The sequence below is a fragment of the Phascolarctos cinereus genome, unplaced genomic scaffold (assembly GCF_003287225.1).
Source record: "Phascolarctos cinereus isolate Bilbo 61053 unplaced genomic scaffold, phaCin_HiC Scaffold_726;HRSCAF=1367, whole genome shotgun sequence".
NCBI classification, from domain to species: domain Eukaryota; kingdom Metazoa; phylum Chordata; class Mammalia; order Diprotodontia; family Phascolarctidae; genus Phascolarctos; species Phascolarctos cinereus.
In genome coordinates this window covers 422,236,777-422,256,890 of record NW_027556098.1, presented here as the reverse complement: position 1 = coordinate 422,256,890, position 20,114 = coordinate 422,236,777, and the positions used below count along the sequence as shown (strand labels likewise).

The window sequence follows — 20,114 nt, the reverse complement described above, 5'->3', positions numbered from 1 at the left end:
CCAGGAGCCCCTTGGTGACTTGTAGCCCTCCTGGCATACCCCCAGCAGCTCTGGACCCGTGACCAAATCAGAGCGCCAACCATTCCTGCAAAGAGATTGTCGTGGGCCCCCCAGCCCCCTTCTCGGTGTGCCGTCTGTATCCCTCGAGCTCAGCACAGTGTCTGCAGCGCTTAATAAATGCACGTTCGTGTGTTCTTTTATTCCAAAATAGGGAGATGAGACTGTTTTGAACCCAGATTCCGACTCCAATCCAGCCCTTTCCCACAGTACCACGAGGCCCCACCCGACAGCAGAGCCCACCAAGATATTAAGGCGGCTTCCGTCCAGACCCCGAGCTCCCAGCTGAGATGCAATGTTACCCACACACGAGGTGGGAGCCTCAGAGCCAGCGCCAAGCCCCCGATATTCTGCTCCAGCAGTCCTATCCACTGGAAGCCCTTCGGGCCCAGCCACAGAGGAGGGGAACCACTTCCGATGGTCACGTGGTCCCCAAGGAGCAGAGCCAGGAAGGCCTCCACACTGGCACCCTGGGTGCTGAGAGAGCTCCACCCTTCTTAGGCAGAAGGGCCGGAGGACCAGCCGCCAATATCTGGGAACAATACACTTTTCTCAAACACCAATCTTGAGGCTCCCCACTGAAAACTCACTTTGCATTTATTCTGCAGCCCTTGGGGGGGGTTCCTCCTACAAGACAGAGGAGACTTCCCCATCTCCGCCCCAGAACCAGTTCTAGGGGATCCTCAGCTACTGCTGTGGGACCTGGCAGCCCAGTGCTTCCTTAGCCGGGGGTGGGGGTGGAACTGAGGATCCCCTAGCTTGTAAGACACTCCAGAGATGGCCATGAGAAGACAGACCACTCATGCTCTACTAAACCCGCTCTCCAGGCGGCCAAGTCAAGTTCAAACTGCACCAAGTGCTCCCTCTGGGGCAGGAAGGGCTGGCCAGCCCCTCGGAGATGCACCTCTGAGGCTGGGGAAGTGCAAACTTGAGCTGGAAGGGACATTAGAGGTCATCTTAGTCTGACCCCCTCGTTTCAGAGAGGAGGAAGCTGAGGGGCAGAGCCGTGACCAGCCAAGGGCTGACTGCAGTTCCAGGCTCCTGGTCGGTGTGTGTCCACAGGTCCCACCCTATGTCCCTGATGCTGGAGGGCAGTGTCTGGGGCACAAGGGCCTTCCCCAGCCCTGTCATGGGTGCTTCCTCCTAGTGTGTCTCTGCAAGGTGTTTCTCTCACTGAATCGCCGAGGGCAGTGAGGGCACTGGAAGGGCCGCTCCCCCGAGTGTACTCGGCTATGCTGGGCCAGCTCCCCAGCATCTCGGAATCGTCGGGGACACAGGGGACACGCATGCGGCCGGCCGCCCCCCACCCGGTGTGTGGATCGGTGTCGGGCCAGGTGGCTGGCCCGCTTGAAGGCTTTCCCACAGACAGCGCAGACGAAGGGCTTGAGCTCTGAGTGTGAGACACTGTGCCTCTGCAGATAGGACAAGTATTCAAAGACCCGGGAACACACAGGGCAGCTGTAGCATTTTCGGGAGGTGGATCCCGCAGATACCTCCCCTGTGGGGGCCGCAGCTTCCTCTTCCACTAGCACTGTGTAGGGGACGCCCTGCGTGTCAATGAGGAGGTATCGGCCAAGCCTGGATGGTTGTCCGGAAGCCTCGGGGGTGGATGAGGGGCCTGGTTCAGGGGAAGGGGATGCCTGGGGGGGGGGAGGTTCCATGGCCACCGCCCACGAGGATGGGAAGGGCTGTGAGTGGGGGCTGCCTTCATCCACTCAAGCAAGGAGAGCCTGCAGAGAGAGAATGGCCGCCCGCATCAGCCCTCTGGTCCTCGAAAGATCCCCCTAATGTCAGCAACCCCTCCCCAGCAGAGTTCAAGCTGATTGAAAGGGACCTAAAAGCTCAGCCAGCCCAGTCCCCTTGACTTTACAGATGAAGAAAATGGACCAGAGACCTTACAAATCCTGTCCCAGAAGCTCAGGCAGAACTTGAACCCACTTTTTGAACTTGGAACTCCCTAGTTTCTCCCCTCCAAGGCCTCCCCCAGCTCTCCATCACCTCCCTGCCCCGCCGCCTTCCAACCCCAGGTGGGCTTCAGTCTCTCTCGAGTAGTTGCCCCCACCTGCCCAGGGCGTTCTTTCCTCTCTCCTAGCCCCGCCCCTCCCTATCCCCCAAGGCTCCCCTCCCCCAGCATTCCTTTAGTCCCGCCCCTCTCCATCCCCCAATACCTCCTTAGTCCCGCCCCCTCCATCCCCCAGGGCTCCCCTCCCCAGCACCCCCTTAGTCCCACCCCCTCCATCCCCCAGGGCTCCCCTCCCCCAGCCCTCCCTAGCCCCGCCCCTCTCTACCCCACCCGGCTCCTTCCCTTCCCCCCCTCATTGGCCCCTGTAGCCCCGCCCGCCCTCTCGATGCCCGGAGCCCTACTCGGTGCAGCTGCTCGAGGACGGGGTCCGAGGTCCAGGCCTGGCCACCCCCCCCCCGGGTCTGGCGACGTCGGGGGGATGGGAGGGGGCGCGGATGGACGTGGGGGGCGGCGGGAGGGATCAAGCGAGGGGGCGGGGCGCCAGCAGCCGGAAGAGCTCCGGCCGGAAACCGCGTCCGCGGGAGGAAGGTTCCGAGGGCATGGGAGGGTTCCCCCCCCCAACTCGGCAGCCGTGCGCATGCGCGCTTAAATCCCGCCCGCAAGTAAATGACGTCAGATCCAGGAGCGTTTATTGAAAGGAAAGAGATACAAAGCCAGGGACCCAAGATTACGTCCCTCCTGCACAAAAGGATTCGGGGTGCTCAGAGATCTCACACCCACCCCCCCCTTAACTGACAAAGCGAGAAACTGAGGCTCAGACAAGGGCCGGGCTAGGGTCCCGCCGCAAGCCCCGGGGACCCAGGATTCCAATCCTGCTCCGGCCAAGCCCTCCACAGACGGCCCGGGGGCCTGTCCCTCACCCAGCTGGCGCTCCGCAGGGGGGACCCCCGAGCTCTGTAGTAAGGCTGTCCAGGGGCTGAGGAGGGAGGGTCTCCCACATGGTCAGATTTACGGCCGGAAGGGGCTTGGGGAGCATTTGCTCCAACCCCCGCCCCCGCTGCAGGGGCCTGGGATCGCTGACGGGAAGCGAAGCCAGGACCTCCGCCTCCCAGGCAGGCTCCGCGCCGCGTTTCCATCCCCACCTAGTGGCCCCCGAAATGCTGCGCCAGCTCCCCGGCGTCGCGGAAGCGCTGTGGGCACAGCGGGCATGCGTGGCACCGGCTGCCCCCGGGCTGGTGCACGGCGCGGTGGCGGGACAGGTGGCTAGACCGCTTGAAGGCCTTCCCGCAGGCCCCGCAAACGAAGGGCTTGAGCTCCGAATGGGAGACGCGGTGGCTCTGCAGTCTGAGGGCGCTGTCGAACACGCGGCCGCACTCGGGGCAGCCGTGGCGCTTCCGAGGGGGCGCGCAGCCCGGGCCGCGCTCGCCTCTGCCGGCCTCCCCCGCGGGGCCCGGCTCGTCCTGCACCAGAGCCGTGTACGTGTAAGGGACCCCGTTGGCGTCAATGAGCAGGAACCGGCCCGGCCCGGGCGGAGGGGACACGGGCGAGCCCGGAGGGGCTGCCTTCGAAGGAGGGGAATCCATGGCTTTCTCCTGGGAGGAGGAGGGGTGCTGGGGGCAGCAGCTGCATCAGGACTGAGCACCGGTGCCCAGGAGGCCTGTTGGGGCAGACAAAAGACCACGGAGAAGCGCTTAACGGCCTCCAAGCCCGCAGGGCCGGCCTCCTTCCTGGTCTCTGACCCAGGAGCTGCATCCCTTCCACCCTGGTCGGACTGCATGGGCCCTCTGCTCAGAAAGACTCCTCATCGCCCCTAAGGGCAGTCACCCACGATCAAACGTGAACCCCTCCTGGTGCCTTTCTCAGTGTGCCGTCACACAGAGCTTCCCCTCGGGTCCAAGGGCAGCTCTCTGTCCTTGGGCACCTCCTGCTCTGGCTAGTCCGGACCACTGAGCTCTCTGCACCCCGCTGCCCAAACCGACGGTGTTTTTTCTTTCCTAAGGTTTCTGCTATGTCCCTTCCAAACTCCCAGTCCATTTCTCTGCCAGAGGGACAAAGTCTTCTCATCACGCCCCCTTTGCGGTGATCTCCAGGATGGACTCCCCCATGCCAAAGGGCTCAGTCAAGGCGTGAGGATTACCCTTGCTAAGTGGAGGGGCCAGGGGCTGTGGAGCTGGCTGGACCTAGACAGCAAGGAAGTGAACTGAGGCCTGACACTGCCCAAGGTCACCCAGTCACTACAGAGCATACCACATTCAAGTCCTCCTGCCCCCAGGGAGCCCCACACTCCTGTAACTCAAAGCCTGCCTCTCCCAGCCCCTCCACTTCTTGCATCCTGCCCACCTCCACTCCATTCTACTACTGATCTACTTCTCTCTGTGAGAGTCTGGCCTCTTCTCCCTTGGCTTTCCCCCATCCTGTGTCCCTCTGACTCCATTGTCTCCTATCTAAAGAGGCTCTCCAACTTTGACCCCCTTCTGTTCCCTGAATGACCACTCAACTACAAGGCCTTTCTAGCTAAATCTTTCCCAGCCCCAGGGTTTTTCTCCCCTAATTCACAACTATAAGGCTTCCTCAGGTGGTCTCTCCCCACTTCCCTCTCCAGGGTCTCCCTATCCCCTCTTCTGACACCCCCACATATCTCTCCCCACTCTCCCTTTTCTGGAGGCCCCATTTTTCTCTACAGCCTCTAAGAACTGGAATCACCATCCTTCACCACTGACTTAGCTGTCCTCCACTCTTCTCCCTCCTTCCCATCTACCCCCAAGAGCACAAAAGGAGCTTCCCTTCCCAGGAGTGGACCCTAAGGGCTCCTGGGCCTAGCCCTGGACAGGAAACCACTGCAGTGGGACTGTCCAAGAAGCGGAATCTCCCCTAGTTCTAATGTGAACTCTGGAAGCGCAGAGTCTGGGAGAGCAGGCTGGTGGGAGTGCCTGTCTACAAGTATTTATTAAATACAAGGCATTTTGCTTAAGAACAGCAAACACTTCCAAGCTCTATTCCACACCCTCTTGGAATCATCCTAGAAGATCAGTATGACTGAAAGATGGAAGGCCTTAGAGATCTGCAGAAGTGGAAACTGAAAGCCCAGAATATGACTGGCCTCAGTTCCCACAACCGGTAAGTGGCAAAGACAGGCCTTCAGATTTCAAATTCGATGCTCTTTGCATTTGAATATAAGCTCTTTGAGGGCAGGGAGTATCTTTGCTTTTGTATTTGTATCCACAGTACCCGGGCACATAGTAAGTGCTTAATAAATGATCTTTCATCCGTTCTACTTTCTGAATGTACAGCTACGGTCACATCATTCCTCTATCAAAAACACTTCAGTGGCTGTCCATGACCTATAGGGTAAAATATAAACTCCTGATCCTGGCATTCAAGGCTCCCCACAACCTGTATCCAAATTAGTTCTCCAGCCTTATTTCAGTTTAGCTCCCCTCACATCCTGTATGCTCCAGCCAAATTAGGCAGCTGGCACTTTCATCCAATGTCCATCATGTCTGGCCTCATTTCCATACATTGTTTTCATGTCGTCCCTTAATTAAAATCAATCCAATGATTACTCATTAAGTACTTATTCACCATGCAGTTTGCTATATGCTGATGTTGGGGATACACAGACAAAAACAAGAGTCCTTGCTTTCAAAAAACTTACATTCTGTCACTCCATGCCTAGCATGGACTCAGCAAGGTGCAATGGCAAAAAAAAAAAAAGAATCTTGGAGTCCGAGGATGTGTTTTTGAATCCTGAAACTGTTACTTAATATCAGTGTCTTCAAGGAAGTCATGTAACCTCCCTGAAACTCAGTTTGCTCATCTGCAACGTGAGAGTGTTGGACTAGATGGGCTCTAAGGCTCCTTCTGGCTCTGCATCCATGACTCTCCTTCCCCTATTATGGTCTGCTAAAGTCCCACTTTTCCTTCAGAGATTAGCTCACAGGTCACCTCCTCCAAGGAGTCTTCCCTGATCCATCAGGGCTTCCTCCCAGCCCAAATGGGCCCTGGAGCTCAATGTCTGATTTCTCTTCTCCTTTGCTCACTCCTTACTCAATGTCCGTGTTGCCTCCAAGTTGCTCTGTGCCCTCCGCCTCCATTCAACTGGGAGTTTCGGGAGGGCAGGAGAAGGGCTTAGCCCAGAGCGAGTGTCCTCCAGGGTCTCTCAACCCCCCACCTCTCACGGAAGTCTCTTCTTCCTTCTCCATCTCCCCCCCCCCCCCCCCCCGGCCCCACTACCTTAACCCTCAAAGCCTCTCCTCCTTGCCCCACGATAGGACAGCCCCAGCATCCCTGTTTACGCCCCACCCCCTCTATCCTCCACCCCGCCCCCCCCCCATACTCTCTATCCCCCCTCTCTCCTCTCTATGCTCCCCTAGGTAGGGAGAGGTCACTCGGCCTCCAACCCCACCCCCACACCAGCTTTTCCCTGGCCCATACCCGATGCAGCTGCTTCTAGAGGATCCGCTGCTGGAGGGGACATCTGCGGGACACTTCTGGGCCCACCCAGAAAGTGCTCCGGTTGGAAACCGACGCCCTCAGGAGCAAGATTCCGGGGCTTCTTTGGGCTTAGAGATCAAGGTTTGGCCTGCCCCACCCTCCACCTCACAGCAGAGGAAACTGAGGCCCCACTAGACTGGAAGTTCCCAGAGGGAAGGGGCTGCCTCACTTTTATGTACTACTGCCTGATTTATAGTGACATTTACTAAAGGCTTATTTGATGAATTAGTGAATACATGAATGAATGAACTGACACCCACAGTCACACAGGTAGAATATGACAGCTGAGATTTAAGCCTGGTTCTCAGAGCTCAAGGGAACCCCCAACCACGTCTTGTCCAACGCTTACAGCAAAGAAGCCTCCATGACCACATTCCCACAAATGCACCTCAGAGAGGAGGGGGAGCCAAGGCATCCCACCCCGATTTAGAGCAGCAGCTCCCATGGCATCCAGCACCTGTGGCTCCTGGTTCTGTCCCATATGACCAGGGAGAACCATAGAACATCACCATGGATCATCAGGGCTCAACTGATTCTTCTCCACATTAGAATGTGGAAAGCCAACAGTATTGGCAAGCCAGGCTAGCTGAAGCAGCAGGGCACCCTAAGGGAGAGACAGGAAGCGGTATGTGCCAGGCAAGTCAAACCCCTACTACCACCTCGACAACCATCTCCCCTCAGACCTCGATGGGGATAGCCCGGGACCCTGAGCCCAACAGTCTGGGAAGGAGCGATTCCCAAACTGCAAGACAGGCTTCCAACAGGAAGGAAACCACCTTCCTCATCACCACAAGCAACAACTACTACCACCAGCAGTCATGTGGGCACAGGAGTCCTGGGCATAGCGGTATCCTTTATCCCATTGCTCTTCTTTCCAGCCAAGCCCTCACATCATGAAAGCAATTCTCATGGTGAAGGGGCCAGCCATCTCCAGCAACTGGCAAATACAAGGCAGGCAAGCCCTGGGCTTGGTCATTCATCATTGTCCAAGGATCTCGCAGTGAGATGACCAACAGGTAAGCTGATGGGATTTTATTAGTGGAAATGACTGTAAAGAAGAAACACGATCATCTGCTTTGCTGGTGCCCTTTAAAGACCAGGAGATTTTCCATCCATCTTGCACGTTGGCTCTCCAATTAAAATGGGAGCTATCCACCGTCAAGAGTGAAGACTGTGACTATGTTTTCATTTTGTATTTCCAGTGCCTAGCACAGTGATTTGCACATAGTAAGGGCAATTCCCTCATTCAATCACTTCATCAATTGTAGACTTTAGACTAAGTGCAAAAGCCCTTGGAATTTCCAATGTTCCGAGGGAATCATCTTTGGATTGGCTTAAACTTGGCCATGCCTTAGGAGTCCTCTGTAACATATCCAGGTAGTTTATAACTGTAGCTATTCTAGAGACTGGATGGAGTTTAATGTGAGAGAAGAAGAGGCCACAGTATTGGGCTCTGATACCCAATGACTTCAGTGCAAAGAGAACAAGTGAAAATGGTGGGAAAAATGATCAGAAATAATGAACAAAGAATTGTAAACTCTAAAGAAGTATCTCAACTACTTGTCATGAATGTTTTTAAAAAGAAAAGCCTAAGAAGGCACTGTGGCTCCTGGTTCTGACCCACACTGCCAGGGAGAACCATAGTTCAAATGTTACCATGGAAAATGAGCTTTGAGATCAGAAAGCCCAGCCGATCCTTCTCCATATTAGGAGATGAAGCCAGGTGGTGGTGGTTGTCCTTCCTCGAAGAGGACCAGAATTATATCACTATACTGGGATCAAGGTACAGCACTTCTGGCTGTGGCAGATCAGACCAACGTGAACCCAGAATGCTCTACCACAGGTCAGGCACAAACAGTCCACATGAACATTTGGAGTAGAGATGCTTCTGAATGTGTGAATCTCACATTTCTTTTGAGCTCCTACAATTCTGCTGTGCCCGTAGAGCACAGAGCTTTCTTTGAAGTGGGCAAACCATGCTAAGTGGTCCTGTGCCAGCATCTCCCATGTCTCACAATTGATTCCAAAGTTCTTCAGAGAGACCTTGAGAGTGCTCCTTCTGACCTCTGTGTGAGCCCTTGCCTTGCGTGAGCTCTCCATAAAATAGTCTTTTAGGCAAACGTCTGTTTGGCATTCTAACTCAGCCAGCCCATCAGAGTTGGGCCAGATTAGCCATGTGAAATCACAAAACCAGAAGGAATAAAAATGATCGTCGGTATCTACTATGTATACTTATATACCAACAAAATGAGGTAACACATAAAACAATCCATTGCCTAAAAAATATAAAATACTTAAGTTTTGAATTCTGGGCAGTTTCCAACTTTATAGAGAAGCTTAGCTGATGCAGATCAATTACAAATCAATCACCATGACAAAGACCAAAAGAGCCTAAAAAGCAGCTTAGTTAAACAATATTTTTTGACTCATCTGGTAAACACAAAAGCCAAAGGCAACACTGATTTAGACTATACATTTTAAATAAAATTTTACATTTTGTATATTTAATATTTATTATGTATTTGTTGCATAAATCATATAAAATTTTTTATAAGATTTAAAGATCTTACTGCAGTGGAAGATGATTAGAAGTGGTATTCCCTCATAATGACAGTTAGGTGTCGATGCAGTGGATAGAGCACCAGGCCTGGAGTCAGGAAGACTCATCCCACCAAGTTCAAATCCAGCCTCAGACACTACTACCTGTGTATCCCTAGGCAAGTCACTTCACCCTATTTGCCTCAGTTTCCTCATCTGTAAAATGAGCTGGAGAAAGAAATGGTAAACCACTCCAGTATCTTAGCCAAGAAAACCCCAAGCAGGGTCACAAAGAGTCAGATATGACTGAAACAATTAAACAACAAATTGCTTCATTAAAAGGGAGGGAACTTTTGGGTGGAACATGAAGTATGTAAAGGGGAGTGGTGACAAATAAGAATGAAAAGGTCATCCAGAGCCAAACTGTAAAGACCTGTAAGGTAAATTAGTTTTTAAAAAGCTAGTCGGGGCAGCTAGGTGGTGCAGTGGATAGAGCACCGGTCCTGAAGTCAGGAGGACAGGAGTTCAAATCCGGCCTCACACCAAACACTTGACACTTACTAGCTGTGTGACCCTGGGCAAGTCACTTAACCCCAATTGCCTAAAAAAATTAAAAAAAAAAACCAATGTGCCTAGAGCCATGCTAAGCAATGACGATACAAAGATAAAAAAGAAACAACTCCTACCCTCAAGGAGTTTCCATTCTAAGAGAAGGGATAGGGAACTTGTGCCCAGAGTATACACTGTATACACCGTGCACACAGGACAGTGCTGTCTGGGGGTGGACAGCACCAGCAGCTGGGTTTCAGTAGGCAAAGCTTCATGCATGAGATGAATTGTGAAAGAAACCAGGCATTCCAAGAGGCAGAAGGAGCACGTTTCCAGCATTAAGTACTGAAGATGCAAAGACAGGCAAAAGATAGTCTCTGCTCTCAAGGAACTCAAAGTTTAATGAGGGAGATAACATGTGAACAACCATGTAAAAGATAAATTGGAGATAATCTCAGAGAAGGCACTAGAATTAAGGGGGATGGTCAATGACTTCTTGTAGAAGGTGGAATTTTAGCTGGGACTTGAAGGAGGCAGAGATCAAACTCATTGCTCGCCCACCACCACCACCACATGCACAGCAAATCGGGGCCAGAAGCAAACAGATGAATAGAACAGGCTGAATCGTCTCTGGGACACTGCAAAAGTCTTTGAAACCCCAAATTTCCCCCTAAAACAAAAGCTCGTTCTTTCTCTCTCCTCTCTCTCCCTCTCCCTCTCTCTCTCTCTCTCTCTCTCTCTCTCTCTCTCTTCTCTCTCTCTCTCTCTCTCTCTCTCTCACACACACACACACACACACACATGCATGTGCCCATCCTTTTTTTTTTTTTTTTTGGCTAGGCAGTGGGGTTAAGTGACTTGCCCAGGGTCACACAGCTGGTAAGTGTCAAGTGTCTGAGGCTGGATTTGAAGTCAGGTCCTCCTGACTCTAGGGCCAGGGCTCTATCTTGCATGCCCATTCTTAAAAGAGCAGTATTCCATCAATGTTGTTGTACAGATGAGCAAGTCATGGAAAATCTCCAAAAAAATAAAGATTATCCCACAGAAAGCAGTGGTGACATGCATTTTGGTCAGGAGTGGGCTGCAGCACATGACAGACAAGGAAGTATGGCAAAAACAAGTGGAGGATCTCATTCATGATTGGGAAAGACCACAAACTGGCCATGTGACTAGAGGGGGTGATCAATGAATTGCCCAGATGTTCCATTAATCTCCTTGAGATGATGAGTGAGTGGAAGTAAAGACAATTGCCCAGCGCACTGGGCGGACTCTTGCTAATATCTTTAGGAAGGAAGTGGACGAAAGAGCTCCACGGAGTGAGCAGGCTTAGATAGGCCAGGGGCAGCATTACTGGAGAGCACAGCCATGTGGACAAGGTTGTGGATCCATTGGACAACGAGTTGAATGGAAGACATGCTGGAGAGTGAGGAGACTGGAAGCCATAGGCCAGGAAAGCGGTAATGAGGGCTTCAAGGTGAAGGCGTGAGTACAGAAGGGGATGTTGTGCAGTAGCTACTTGGGAGGGGGAGTCACCGGAAGGATGGTGATACCCTCAACAGAAATGAGGAAGTTAGGAAAAGAAAGTGGGTGGGTTGAGTGAGGTGACCTTTCGACACCTCTGTGTCTCAGACCCCTCTGCATAGGTGTTTAGCATGGCGCTTAGTATTTAGTAAATATATGTTGATCAATGTGATGGTTTCTCACCCAAGGCCCTCCATTTCCTGTCTGTGCTGGAAATTTGCTTCCTCCTCAGTTTCTCCTCTTAGAATCCCCAACTTCCTTGAAGACACAGCATAAACCCCATACCTTTCCTGATTCCCATTTACCCCCACACACACTTATTACCTCACATTTATTCTACACACATTACTTATGCACACATTGACTATCCGGATAGGTGGTAAACTCCTTGAAAGCAGGAATGTCTTTGGGTGGGTGGCTGGGGAGAGCCCCATCTAGCACAGCAACTGACCCATAGTGAACCATTGATAAATTTTGACTGATAAGGGAAGAGGAAAACAGAATCAAGTGAAGGCTTCTAAGGATGGGGAGACCTGGGCATGTTTGTAGGCAGCTTAAAAGGAGACAAGCAGATAACAAGACGGGACAATTGAAAGGACAAGCTCTCAGAGATGGGAGGGGAGAGCTTGACTTCCCTCCTCCACAAAGCAGACAAGGGAGCAAGATGTAAAGGAGTCCAATACCGAATGAGGAATAGGAAGAGAGGTTTGGAGACAGCCCCCATGGGGACAGTAATAGGAGTCCATCAGGGAAGAACACCAGGGTCACCAGGTAGTAGTGAGGGGCCAGCGTATGAATTTATACTGGAACTATCTCCATGTAATCAAATGCTTCCTAAGCCGTGTGCTAGGGGCTGGGGATATAGGCTCAAGTGAGGCACATTCTCTGCCAGAAAGCTTACAGGCCATGGCCAGCAACAGGCGAGAGCGCGCAGAAGAGGACGGTTTGGGGTTTGATGAGGCATGAAGGGCAGCCAGACAGCAGGTCAGGGCTTCAAGGACAGAGGGAGGTGTGCAGTCAGAAGTGCTGATAGTGGTTTCCATACCACAGCAGGAGACAAGGGGGTTGGGGGGAAGCAGGGCCAAAGGGCTGGGAGACCAAGAACAGGAAACACCTTGACAGAAAGTCCTCAGCTGCCACGGAGATCATCTAGTGAAGGCCAAGCCCTCCACTTTGCTGAAGAGGAATCTGAAGCCCAGACTAGGACAGGGACTTGATGGGTACCCCATCAATCTCAAGATTATCCAATCCAATTTCTTTATTTTTACAGAAGGGAAAACTAAGGCCCAGGGCAGGCGAGGGACTTGGCCAAGATCACACAAAAGACAGATGCTAGGCTTAGATTAGATTCAAAGAGCCCCTGGGGTGCCCAGTGCCAGGAAGGAATCACAATCAATTCAACAAGTCTTTATTCAGCACCTATGGTGTGCCAGGCACAGTGGGGGTGGGGCAGAGGGATATACAGAGGCATAAGGCCCCAGTAACAAATGGTTCCTCCATGTAGTTGGTCTGTCCTTTCACAGTACCTCCTGTCTGTCTCTTTACCTTCACAGTATTGGGGAGAGACAGGGAGGGCTGCTATCGGGTGCCCCCATTTTCCAGAGGAAGAGCGGTGAGGCCCAGGGCCAAGCACTACCTCGTGCAAAGTCACAGGACAAGAGAGTGGCGGAGCCCCATTAGACCTCTTGAGGTTCCGAGTCTGGGGTGGATGGAGGGAGCCGTGTGATAGATCTGAGCCATCACTCTCCATCTCATCAGGGTCAGTGAGGTGGGGCTTTCTGCTTTAGTGTCCACGAATGTGCTGAGCCAGCTCTCGGGCATCCAGAAAGCGGCGTGGGCAGAGGGGACAAGCGTGGGCACGGCTGCCTCTGGTGCGGTGGGTGAGCCGGTGCTGGCACAGGCTGCTGGACCGTTTGAAGGTCTTGGCACATACCCCACAGACATAGGGTCGCAGGTCCGAGTGTGAGATTCCATGCCGCTTCAAGTAAAGGGGGCTCTTAAAGACCTGGAAGCATTCTGGGCAGCGATAGCCCTGGGCTGGGGCCCCCATTCCCCCTGCTGCCTCCCCTTGGGGGGCCTCCAGCTCCCTCTGGGGCTGCTCTTCATCCAGACGAACTGTATACATATATGGGACACCATTGCTGTCAATCAGCAAGTGGCGGCCTAGCCGTGGGGGTGGCTGGGGAGCCAGGGGTCCCGGGGAGGAGGGGGAGACCGGGCACCTCTCTGGTGAGGGAGGTGCCCGAGGCAGACAGGGCTCCATGGTGTCCCAGGAGGAGAGGTTCACAGCCAGAGGACAGGAGGTGCAGCTGGAGACTGCAGGAAAGGTGGGGGAGAAACTCAGGCTGTCTGTCCCCCAGAAACTCCCTGCACACCTCTTGTGCTGAGCCTTCCCCTCCACTCCCCTGCAGGGCCTCCTCAGCCCTGGCTCTGTCCCGCTGCCCTCGATGTCTCTGCACGCCCTCCCCCCTGCCAAGGTTGCCCAAAGCCCCCCCCCCTCCCTCCGCTGTTCAAGTCTGTCCTCCATCTCCCTGGTCCGCCCTCGGAAGCCCCCTACCCCCGGTTCTGCGGCCGGGGCCTGGTCCTCGGATGGGAATCTCATTTTCTCTCCCCGGGGGTCTCCATACCCATGAGGAACTGTGCACCCCCTTCCTCTTGCAGCACCCCCCAACTCATAGCTGTGACCGCGGGCCGGGGGCCCCGGGGTGCAGGGCCCAGGGCTGGCCGGGCCGGGGAGCGGACGTTCCCACGCCTTTACTTCTCCCAAGCTCGTGGGGTCCCCCTGCAGCAGCATCCACGGATCTCTGCGGTCCGCATGGAGGGGGGGGGCTGGTGACGCGGTCATCTCGTAGGTGCTCTATAAATGCTCATTGTCTTTACGCCACCCCTCCTTCCCGCCCCTCCCAGGGCCGTCCTGACCCTACCTCCCCTCTCCGCCCACCCTCCGAGGCCGCCCACCCCCCCGCGTGCACGCCCACAGACACGATCACAATCCCCCGCGCCAACTCACACGTGCACACGCCCCAGGGGCGCCCCAGCACCCGCGCGTGCACGCCCTCGCTCGCCCCCGCACCGCATCACGAGGCGCAGGCGCAGCCAGGACTCCCGAGCCTCTCCCGCCCTCCGAGTCTTCCCCCCTCCCCCCAGCCTCACCCCCACCCCGCTCTGTACTCGGAGGCTTAGGGGAGGGACACGCTGCGCGCTCCCCGAAAAAGGCTCGGGCTGAAAACAAGGCTCCTAGAGGCGGAGGTCCGCGCGGGTTCGGGCCCCCGCCCCGCGCAAAGTGGAGGGGGGAAGGCCAGGAAGGCCACGGCCTGGGAGGGCTCCCCTCCCCCTCCTCGTCCCATTCTCTGCACGGGGAGCCAGGATGGTGCCCACTTGCCAAGAGGCCCCAACCCCGAGGGTGATCCCCTATTCACGCCGAAGGCTGGGCCAAAGGGTGCTTGGAGATCCTCACCCTAAGGCCATCGCTCTACCCCCGGGGAGACCGAGGCCAAGGGACAGGCGGGGGCACCAGATGGAGGGGCATCTACGGGAGGTGGAGGCAGGAAGGGGCCGCCGGAGGGGCGCCACGGGGCACAGAGTCAGGGAGACCTGAGTTCAAATGCGCCCCTGGGCAAGTCACTGAACTTCCTCCGCTGTAAAAAGGGGCTGACAGCCCCTCCCTCCCTGCCACGGCTGTTGTGGGGTCCCGGTACTCAGGCAGAGAGACCCCACAGCGGCCGTCCCAGCCATTCTCTGGCTTCGCTCTCTCCTCGCAGGGCCTCCCCTCCCCCGGCCTCGCTTTTCCCGTCTCTCCCACGTCTCAGTCCTTCCCTGCCTCCCGCAGCCCCTGGTCTCCGCTGCCCCCGGGCCCCAGCCGGGCGTGACTTCCCAGGACCCTGCGCTCCCGGGGTTGCTTTTCCATCAGTGCTTGCTTCTTCCTCGTTCACACTTCCATCCCTCCCATTTCCCCAGACTTACGTGTCTCCACCCTCTCCCTGGGCTCTTTCTGTCCGCCTCTCCCCTGTACTTTGTCACAGTTCTAGCCGAGGCCTCTATCTCCTCACCTCCCAGCGCTCTGCTTGGGCCCCTTCCCCTTTATTTTACTTCTTTCTGTCCGTCCCTAAGAATCATTTCTCCTCGTTACCATCAACGCGTCCAGACCGACCTTGTTCAGCTTCTCCCCTTCTTGCTCTCCCCAGCACTGCCTAGAACCCAGCCACCCTCCAAAAGGCCTCGCCCCCCTCCCTTCTCCATTCCGGCCTCATCTGGGACCCTCGACCCTCCAGCCTGCAGCCCCCACAGAGGCTCCTCCTTCCCCGACCTTCCTCAAATCTGTGCCCGGCTCATGTTCTCTGGCACCCCACGGGGAGGCTCCATTGCGTGCCCACTTCACGTGCATGTCAATTACAGCTGCACGCCCACCCACAGATCTACAAGTACAGAATTAACGCGTGATTACACAGACAAAAGCGCACAGGGGCGCACAATTGCACACAGTTAACACGCCCACGTGCACGCACTTCTGGGATCCACAGCCCTCACACCCACCCCTCTAGTGTCTCGGCCCCTCCAGGCTCCAGTATGGGGGGGGGAGGGCTTCATATCAGATCCTAGGGGGCCGTGTTGGGCAGAGACCCACCCCCTTTCTGTCCCCAGTAACTGGTGCCCACAGTGGGGGAGGGGAGAGGGAGAGGAGAAGAAAAGCCGCTTGGCCTGACAGGGACTTACTTCCTCTACTTCTCAAGTCACCACCCTCGTGCTAGTCTCCCGAAAGGGAAACTGAGGCCTACATTGGGTCCTGGGTCGTCTCACAACACCCCTCCCCCCAACTTCAATGTCCAGGATCTGCTGCGGATCCACAGAGGCCGAGCTGGAAGGTGCTTAGATATCCCTGAGTCTCACTTTACAGCTAGAGAAACTGAGACCGGGGGGGGGTGGCCATGGGACACACCTGAGATCGCAAAAACAACTTCTTGCAGCCCGGCCCCGGCAGCAGGTGGCGGGCCACCAGAGATCGGTGAAGAGGTCGCCAGGCGGCGACACAGTACACCCTAATAACACGTGCCCTCTGGAGGCAAGCTCCCCTTCGGTCCTCCCACTCGGGGGGCGGGGTCTCTGGCCCGCCGCCATGCCGCAGACCCTCTAGCCCGCTGCCATGGCGCTGACTCTGTGGTCCTCGTGGCCCCTCCTGGCCACGCAGGGCCTGATCGCTCTAGCCCGCACCTCCAGGGGGCTCTCTATGGTTGGATGGGGAGGTGGGTGGGGAATCGGGGGGATCCTTTCTAGCCCGCCTCCGCCTCCTCTCGATGTTCCTCCTCTAGGTCCCTCTATCCCGAGCCTCCACAGCTGCACTCAGTGCATCCCCCTCTTTGGTCCGGGTGAGGACACAGGCGCGCCGGGCCCCCCTGCGGGGGTCTGCCATGAAGGATCCGGCCGGAAACTCGACCCCGACTCTGATCCGTGCCCAGGGTCCTTGGGTCCCCTCCCTGACCTTTGTGCAGCAACCTAGTAGTTGGCCCGTGATGTTCACAAAGCGATTTCCTCTATCATCCAGCCCATTTTCTACATATGGAACCTGAGGCTCGGACCCGAACCAACCAGTGTGGTCTAATGCTTCAGGTGGTGAGGGCTGGGCCTGGTTCCATGGCAGGCGTTTGCAGAGGGAGCCACAGCAGGATTTAGCATTGGAAGGCCATCTTCCCATTTCACAAACAGGGGAAACTGAGGCCCCAAGAAGGCAAGGCACACATAATTTGGTGCCTCTTGCCCCCACACCATCTGCACTCTTTCTTTGGCCCTTGCATGGACACTGCTGACCACCCACTCACTGCCCATGAACCCCTACGGCCAGTCAGTTGTCCAGCATCTTGGAAAAGGACACGTGGAGTCACCCAGGCTGCTGGCCCAGGACTTGAAAGCACATCTGGCCTCAGGGCCAAACCTCTGAGTCTTGAGTCAGAGGATATGTGTGATCCCTGCAGTCACTGGGGGGCAGCAGGCACCTTACAAGAGGCAGCCATGTTCCCCAGACCTGGCGTCCTCCTCCCCCTGCCCGCCCTCTTGTCTTTCTCCAGCTGTACCCCATGAGTGCCCCAGATGAGCAGGGAGCAGCCCCACCTCAAGGATCAGGGTGCCAAGGAGGAGGGTGCAGGAGCCCTTCAAGGAGGAGACTAGGGGCTGGGATGTCAGAACTCTAGAATGTCAATCACGAGCAAGCATTTATTAAGAGCCCACTATGCTGTGTGTGAGGCACTGGGTTGGACAAAATGGTCCTTGCTGGAACTTCCATTCTATGAGGAAAGCAAGATCGATACTTACTAGTAAATAGAAAATAAAAACCAGGTAATTTGGGGAGGGGAGGGGCAAGGTAAGACAAATAGCTGCTGGTGGGGATGGGGCTTCAGGAAAGGCCTCATACAAAGGGTGGTGCTCGAGGTGAAACTTGAAGTGAGCAAGAGCTTCGGAGCAGTGCAGGTGAGGAGGGAACCAGGTCCTGTCTTGCTCTGTTGGGAGGCTTTCTGCAGGCCCTATGTGTGTGCCCAGAGGAGCCTATGCCAGCCCGGCCACCTCGGAGCCCCAGCCTGGGGCAGGGAAAGCTCAGGACAGTTCTGATCCTGTTGTCCTCTACCTAATGTTGCCCTCCCAGCTTTCCATGGGGCACTCTCAGGTCACTGGTTTACTGTGTCCACTGCTGCACCACAGGCTGTGCTTAGAGTCGGCCAGGGCCAGATCATCTCTGGCTGAGATCAGTTGGGTAGCTGAGAAATTATCTAGTCTAACCATCTCATTTTAAAGATGAGGAAATTGAGGCCCAGAGAAGCGACAGTTTAAAGACCTTATGTTTGTAAAAAGATGGGTTTGGGGGTAGCCTGTCTTACAGACCACACTCAACACTGTGTCCTCACCCAAAAGTTGCTAGTTTGACACATCACCTTCACTGCCCTTTCTTTCTATCCTGGTATTTTGTGCATATGAACTTCTATATCACCAGGTAAAACTGTTCAGATTATTTGTTTAAATCTATGATCTTAATAAAAAGTCGATATAAAAAGAGAGGCAGTTAGGTGGTGCAGTAGATAGACCACAGGCCCTAGAGTCAGGAGGATCTGAGTTCCAACCTGGCCTGAGACACCTACTAGCTGTGTGACCTGGGCAAATCACTTACTCCCGATGGCCTTTAAAAAAAATTGCAAGGTGCACTGGGACAAGGTTAGGATTAGTCCAGGCTTCCTGATGCCTGGTTACTTCCTCTAAAGAACTCGTTGCTGGAGGTACAAAGCGAGAAGGGATAAAATGAGGGATCTGAGGCTTGATGGACACACTTGTGACCCTCTAGAACTCTCCACTGTCTTCCACTTGTGGGCCTCCATACCCATTAATTGTTCTGTCTATTCTCCTTCCCTCCCATACCCAGCCATCCACTATGATACTTATCCTCATTTTAGTCCCTATCCTATATTTCTTTATCTTCACCCTGATCACCCCAGATTGCCAGCTTAGAGCTAGAGGTTCATAACCCAGTGCTTACATGTATCAGCTAGGTAGAGTTGGGCAATTGAACAACCTCGAGGTGGTATAATGGATATATTCCTGGACTTGGATCAGAAACTAGCTGATGGGAGAGTCAACCTCTTTTAGCCTTGGTTTTCTTATTTGTAAAATGAGGGCAATAATAGCCTCTGCCTTGTAGAATTGTTATGAGTTAAGTTAGACAATAGATGCGAAGTGCTTTGCAAACCATGTATTATAGAAATGAGAGCTACAACGATGATGATGAGGATGACGTTTTCATTAGCAAAATGGGAAGAATAAAACTTGCACTACCTATCTCCCAAGGTTGTGAAGAAAGAACTTTTTCATTCCTCTGGTCCTGGTGGACACTGAAATACCCTCTTACCATTTCTTCACCTATCTGGGGATTTCAGCTCCCTGTTGACCACATTTATTCTACCTTTCAAAGGAAGATTAAGTCAGAGTTGAGAAATTATGCTTTCTCTATATTATCCATTAGGAAGTGAACAACTGGTTCCTTGGGATCTAGTTTAAATATAGTCCAGCCCTGGCCAACAGCCTAATGTAGGTTGCTAAGAATGCATTTGCTGGTAGAATGGCCATTGTAATCAAAAGGGCTTCAAGTGAAAGACCCCAAGGAAGGAAAAAATACCTTTAAAGTGCATCTACCAAATGAGACACAATAGCTATGAAGGAACCAGCAAATTTTTTTTGTTTTGAACCCATCTTATCTTCTGGTTGGTCTGTGGGGAAAACACATTGATAGGGGCTTGTGAGCTATGGTTTTGAGTACTGACTAGCCCACAGCTTGCTTTAAAGCTAAGAAAGTTTTTCAGGGGGCCCATCCGTATGGGTGCTGATTGGAGGGGGTGGAAGGAGAAAGGTACTACACTATAGGTTGTATCCAGGATCTCTCTGGCATTGCAGGAATCCACTGTTCCTTCTTTCCTTTTTAAAACGACACATCTACTTTTTCTTTACCCTAACTGTAGGCTTTGCCAAGGTGACTTTTACTAACCCAGACCAGATGGCATACAGCATATCTGAAGACTGGAGAGCATTCAGATATTTTGCCATAATGTATACTGTTGCTCATAAAGTACCTTGAAGGGTTGCCGTGTATTAACATTGTTCCGTCGTATGGGTACATTGTGATTGAGAACAGGAGAGAGCAGCTGCCCTAATTATGCAGGTGCCGGAAGACTGGTTTTCTCGCCTGGGCGCCAACAACTATTCATCATGGGTGAGAAAGTTGGAGGCTTTCCCAGTGAGAGGAGTGACTGAAGTGGAAGTGAGGAACAGTACTTGGAGCAGCTTCCCTCTCGATGATGGTGTAGGCATAATAGCATCGCCCTTCACCCAGACAGATGCGTCAGTGAGAATCGAGGATGGTGTTCATAGCACCTGACGAGGGACTCTGTGTGGAAAGCTGAGGTCCTTTGCAGAGGAGCAGCCTCTTCAGCCAAATGAGGAATCTTTGGAATTGTGGCTGGGA

At 54.1% G+C, this 20,114-nt stretch overlaps 3 protein-coding genes across 8 annotated transcripts; all 3 read right to left on the bottom strand.

Annotated features, from left to right (window-relative positions):
- Positions 1–170: 170 nt before the first annotated feature.
- On the bottom strand, positions 171–2,547 carry ZNF581 (zinc finger protein 581). The gene is made up of 2 exons (XM_021003919.2): positions 2,422–2,547; positions 171–1,787 (listed from the first exon to the last, which is right to left on the bottom strand). The coding sequence occupies exon 2, from the start codon at positions 1,716–1,718 to the stop codon at positions 1,185–1,187; it is 534 nt and encodes a 177-aa protein (XP_020859578.1). The 5' UTR covers positions 1,719–1,787; positions 2,422–2,547; the 3' UTR covers positions 171–1,184.
- A 140-nt stretch (positions 2,548–2,687) lies between these two features.
- Positions 2,688–6,526, bottom strand: ZNF580 (zinc finger protein 580). The gene is made up of 2 exons (XM_021004090.2): positions 6,455–6,526; positions 2,688–3,677 (listed from the first exon to the last, which is right to left on the bottom strand). The coding sequence occupies exon 2, from the start codon at positions 3,601–3,603 to the stop codon at positions 3,163–3,165; it is 441 nt and encodes a 146-aa protein (XP_020859749.1). The 5' UTR covers positions 3,604–3,677; positions 6,455–6,526; the 3' UTR covers positions 2,688–3,162.
- Positions 6,527–12,514: 5,988 nt separating this feature from the next.
- Positions 12,515–16,272, bottom strand: LOC110220163 (zinc finger protein 580-like). Of its 6 annotated transcripts, XM_021004079.2 has the most exons (5): positions 16,059–16,272; positions 15,429–15,537; positions 15,086–15,227; positions 13,750–13,979; positions 12,515–13,438 (listed from the first exon to the last, which is right to left on the bottom strand). In XM_021004079.2, the coding sequence occupies exons 4-5, from the start codon at positions 13,796–13,798 to the stop codon at positions 12,906–12,908; spliced, it is 582 nt and encodes a 193-aa protein (XP_020859738.1). In that variant the 5' UTR covers positions 13,799–13,979; positions 15,086–15,227; positions 15,429–15,537; positions 16,059–16,272; the 3' UTR covers positions 12,515–12,905. The 6 variants fall into 6 exon arrangements, with proteins under 6 accessions (XP_020859738.1, XP_078002178.1, XP_078002179.1 ...); XM_078146052.1 differs by having other exon boundaries at positions 13,680–13,979; positions 15,086–15,537; positions 16,059–16,167; XM_078146053.1 differs by lacking the exon at positions 13,750–13,979 and having other exon boundaries at positions 15,086–15,537; positions 16,059–16,167.
- Positions 16,273–20,114: the final 3,842 nt, after the last annotated feature.

Bases quoted from the DNA above. Each gene is read 5' to 3' on its own strand.
- LOC110220163 (XM_021004079.2), bottom strand. From the start codon at position 13,798: ATGAGTTGGGGGGTGCTGCAAGAGGAAGGGGGTGCACAGTTCCTCATG. The intron at 13,439-13,749 runs GTATGGAGACCC...CCTTTCCTGCAG, and splicing joins GGGTGCACAGTTCCTCATGG to TCTCCAGCTGCACCTCCTGT.
- ZNF580 (XM_021004090.2), bottom strand. From the start codon at position 3,603: ATGGATTCCCCTCCTTCGAAGGCAGCCCCTCCGGGCTCGCCCGTGTCC.
- ZNF581 (XM_021003919.2), bottom strand. From the start codon at position 1,718: ATGGAACCTCCCCCCCCCCAGGCATCCCCTTCCCCTGAACCAGGCCCC.